This window comes from Lactuca saligna, chromosome 9 (assembly GCF_052625555.1).
Source record: "Lactuca saligna cultivar CGN05327 chromosome 9, ASM5262555v1, whole genome shotgun sequence".
In the NCBI taxonomy this organism is placed as follows: Eukaryota; Viridiplantae; Streptophyta; class Magnoliopsida; order Asterales; family Asteraceae; genus Lactuca; species Lactuca saligna.
This window is the reverse complement of record NC_136425.1, coordinates 75,448,798-75,453,560: the sequence shown is the minus strand read 5'-3', so window position 1 is coordinate 75,453,560 and position 4,763 is coordinate 75,448,798. Positions and strand designations below refer to the sequence as shown.

At 38.9% G+C, this 4,763-nt stretch overlaps 1 protein-coding gene across 1 annotated transcript; it reads right to left on the bottom strand.

Annotated features, from left to right (window-relative positions):
* Nucleotides 1–454: 454 nt before the first annotated feature.
* On the bottom strand, nt 455–1,214 carry LOC145016497 (uncharacterized). The gene is made up of 4 exons (XM_078974797.1): nt 1,175–1,214; nt 1,016–1,107; nt 765–905; nt 455–646 (listed from the first exon to the last, which is right to left on the bottom strand). Exons 1-4 carry the CDS (start codon nt 1,212–1,214, stop codon nt 455–457), a joined length of 465 nt encoding a protein of 154 aa, XP_078830923.1.
* Between the last annotated feature and the right edge of the window lie 3,549 nt (nt 1,215–4,763).

The following is a 4,763-nucleotide window of genomic DNA, read 5'->3' as shown; positions in this document are numbered from 1 at the left end:
ACATCCCTCAAGTGCTCCTCGTGTTGCTCTTGAGTCTTGGAATAGACTAAGATATTATCAATAAAGAATATCACAGATCCATCCAACATCAGTCTTCACACGTGGTTCATGTGATCCATGAACGTAGGTGGAGCATTGGTGAGCCCGAAAGGCATCAACAAGAACTCATAATGGCCATATCGAGTCGAAAAAGTTGTCTTATGCACATCCTCATCCCTGAATCGCATCTGATGATAACCCAAATGCAGATCAATTTTGGAGAACCAAGATGCACCCTGAAGCTGGTTGAAAAGATCTTTAATCCTCGGAAGTGGATAACGGCTCTTCACCGTTACCTTATTAAACTCCCGGTAGTTAATACACACACGATGAGACACGTCCTTCTTCCTTACAAAAAAATTATGGCACCCCATGGCGAACTGCTCAGTCTAATTAATCCCTTGTCTAACAGCTCCTACAGTTGTGTAGGTAACTCCTGAATCTCGGGAGGAGCTAACCGATACGGTGCTTTGGCTATTGGTGCCACAGCCGGAATCAAATCAATCTTGAACTCCACCTTCCACTCTAGAGGTAATCTAGGAAAATCCTCTGAGAACACATTTGGGTACTCCCTCACAATCGACACGTCATCCACAACTTCCATACCCTTATCTCGAGTATCCATGAGATAGGCGACAAAACCTAATCATCCCTAATGGACATAACGCCTAGCCCTCACTGCAAAACACATAACCGGCCCACGCTGTAGTCTCCCCCTGAATGACCAGCTCTCCTCCACTTGGGGTACGAACTTGAACAAACTGTTGCTCGCAGTCGATCACTTCCCCATTAGGGCTCAACCAATCCACACCCACGATGATCTTGTGCTCATGTAGAGGAATGGAAACCAGATCAACATGATACCACTTACCAAAAAAATGGAGGGTACAATCCCTATGAAGTCTCACAGCCCTAACTGTCCTCTCATTAATAATCTCCACATCAAGAGGATGATCCAACCCCCTGGAGCTCAAACAAATCTATTGCTAAGTGTAAGAGATACGAAAGATCGGCTAGCCCCTGAATCAAATAATACCAAAGCAGAGATATCGTTCACCAGGAATGATCCTAAAATAAAACATAAAAACATAAAAAAAAATTCAGATAAATAAAGAGATAAGGAGAAGATACATACCCATCACAACATCGGGAGATGCACGTGTCTCCTCCGCCATCAGTTGAAAATCCCTGCTCTTCACTGCTGGCGCATCTGCCTATCCCTGATAGCTATCAGTAATCCTCAAAGCCGCAGGGGCGGGTGTTGACACCGGTCCTGCTGCATCTAAACTCGGGCAATGTGCCTTCTTGTGGCTCCTCTGATTTCACTAAAAGCAAATTAGATCAGATACAAGAGTGGTGGGATGGCAACACTACAATCCCTGCTGATATGACCAGTCTGGCCACACTTGAAGTAGCCAGAACCACCCATTTTGTATGTCTCCTCGTGCACCTTGCCACACCTGCCACAACGGATATGTCCATGCTAGCTTGTTGGCCTAGAATCAGATACCTTGGGCCTCTTGTCCAAACCCTCAACACTGTACACTGAATACAACTTCCTATTGTTCTCCATCTCCAAGTCAATCTCCCTTTCCCTAGCCCTCTCTATCATGTCTTCCAACGTCTTGCAATTTGATCAGCTCATAAACTACCGAATATCACTCCTTAGCATCTCGGGATACTGGGCTTGTTAATTTCTTTGTCCACCACATACAATGGAACCAGAAGTGCCCTCTCCTTGAACATAGCGGTGATGTCAGCGACCATGTCACAATCCGAAAATTTTAGAGCCAACAAGGTCTAAACCCTAACCTAGTACAAGTGAAAACATATTGGAACTTTAATGTATTATTTTATCTATCTCTATGAAGGCATGTTTATAAGTTGATAGCTAAGCATGGATTTAAACCTAAGCTAATATGTGTTGATATAAGGCAAAATATTAAAGTTTAAATCACAAAATGAACCACCACAATAGAGTTTACGGCCCTAGACTTCTAGAACATGGAGTTTACGACCTAAGTATGAAGTATCAAATGTGTTCACGGTCTAAATATTCAAAGATAAAGTAGTTTACGGCTAAAAATATAAGTGTAAAGGGTGTTCACGGCCTAAAGGGATAAAGATCAAGGTGTTCATGGTTGGAAACTTATTCAAGAAGTGTGTTCACGGTTGGAATTAAAAGAACAAATGGTGTTTACGGCCAAGAGGTCACCATGAACACGAACAAAAGCTCTTATTTCGGCGTAAACACTCCTAGATATCTTCATATCTTATCCATAGTTAGTTTCCCAATGTGATACCTCCATAAACTTTACACCGCCTCATGAGTTTCGTTGACACTTAAGAAACATAATAGAGATCATTTGTTATATTTCTCACATTCAAAAAACTAAAACACCTTCATTATCTCTCAATTGCAAACCTTATTCCTTTCATATGCTCTCAAGTATCAAGCATATATCAAGTTAAACTTCAAACTTCAACATCCCTTCAAGAATACATTCGTATCTGCATCCAAATACTTCCAGTAAATTAGTAAGTTACTATGAATTAGTTTAATCTTTTAAAGATATTTCAAAGTTTTTTAGGGCCAGGGGGGATAAAAGTAAAACACAAGAAATTTTGTGTTGAAAAATATAATTTACTTATTATGTTTTCCTTACGATTAATATGCATTAATTGTGAAACTTGTTAAAACATGGAAATAAACTTATAAACTATAATAGGTATAGTTTATAGATTATATGAATTATTTTCCAAAGTCCAGGTTAAAACTGTTGGATTAGTGTCTAAGCTTGTAACTACATTTGGTAAGTACTTGACCCGGTTGTGCATGGTCCTTTTGGGTTGCCTTCACCATAGCAACTTGATAGGGTAATTTGTGGAGAGAGAGAAGATATTATTGTTTATTAATATATTATAAGAATAATATATTAAATGAGAAATCATGTTATTTGATTAATATTAGCCAAAGATTAATTAGGAATTAATTTGGTGACTAAAATAGATTAATTGAATAAAGGGGACTTAAATTGTCAAATGTGTAATAGTTGTATTTTGGGCTGGGTAACCTAATGGATTAAAGGGGTTAACGAACTTATGATGGGAGCCCATCATATTTTCGTCCATGGCCTTATTCTAGAAGGTTACATGGGTTGCTTCATGTTTAAATTGTCCTTTAGGGTTTTCATGGAAACCCTACCCGCTCACAGTATAAATAGAACCCCTAGGCTACAAAAATCGGCCACTACATCTTTGAGAACCCTAGAGCCTAGTTGGTGTTTGTAAGCTATTAGAGGAGTTACACTTGTGACTCTAAGCTCAACGAAGAAGAAAGATCAAGAGTTCTTGACGAGGTAAATATCTAGATATCATCAGTTATATTAATTTTGTAATATGTATGCTAGATCTAGGGCTATAAATCTTGGATGAATTGCATGTACAATAGAGAAACCTAGATATGAGTATTAGGATTTGCATGTGCACATAGGAAAGATCTTTTGTGTAAAACCCATCAATGGTATCAGAGCCTTGATTGGTTTCTTTTGTATGTGATGCAATACTTGCTTACGTGCTGAAAATTAAATTTATGGCCTCTGTCCGACCCGACTCAGCGAGTCAGTATCTGGACTTGGCAAGTCGGCCCAACTCGGCGAGTCCATGTAGTGACTCGGCGCGTCCGGGAGTCAGGCAGAGGATATTTCGAGATTTATTACTATTTTGCTAAATGATAATTGCTAAAATCGTTTTTATATGATAAAATCCGAATTTTATTGTTTCTATGTGATTATCCTTACCAAAACAAAATATAATTTCTAATTATTACAATAATAATTTGTCACACCCCCAAACCAGGCGGCGGAAACGTTCGGGGGCTGTCGTGACTCAATTGAATACCATAACATTGTATATATATATGAAACGTAACAACATTCGTCACCATGCATTAATATTGTACAACCAGTAAAGTTTACATGAAGTACATTGTTTAAACATTACATTTCCAAAATAAACTGTTCGATTCGTACATAAATAAAACTGCGAGCCATCACTGAATACGATTTCCTTTGATTCACTGGTTTTCCTGAGAATACAAGTATTTTGAAAAACGTCAACATATGAAATGTTGGTGAGTTCATAAGTTGTATTTGAAAAACAATGTTTCGTGTCGTTTGAAAACCGCCAGAAAATCCGATATTTTCTGAAAATAGTATAGTCAAAAAGGTGTGAAAATCTATAAGTATGCTTGTTTGTTTTCTATACTTGTAAAAAAATTGTTCATTGAAATCGTATGTATTTTGAATCTGTATGTATTGAAAACCCTAGGAAAACCCAATGTTTTCCTAATTCTTTGAATTCCATGAATTTACTTTGAAACCATTGCAACGCATGAAGTTATCATTACCAGACGACATTGGATTATTTTCGAGCATGATTATCTGCTACAAACACGCGTTACACAAACGACTAGTCTATAGTAATACTAACGATCCCGTAGGCGTCGTCCGTACTAATCACATTATCCAACCGTCCTGACTACGTGTAGTCCCACATCCGAAGAGAAGGAGGACACGAAGGCCTCGACGACTCCATTAGCCGGTTGGGGATAAAAAGGTACGAGGGGTCCCAGACCCGCCTCGCAAAAAGGCAGACTCTACTAGCGACACTAAAGGACCCTTGGGGACCATTAGTCTACAAGCCATTGAAAGTCCGGTTACGTC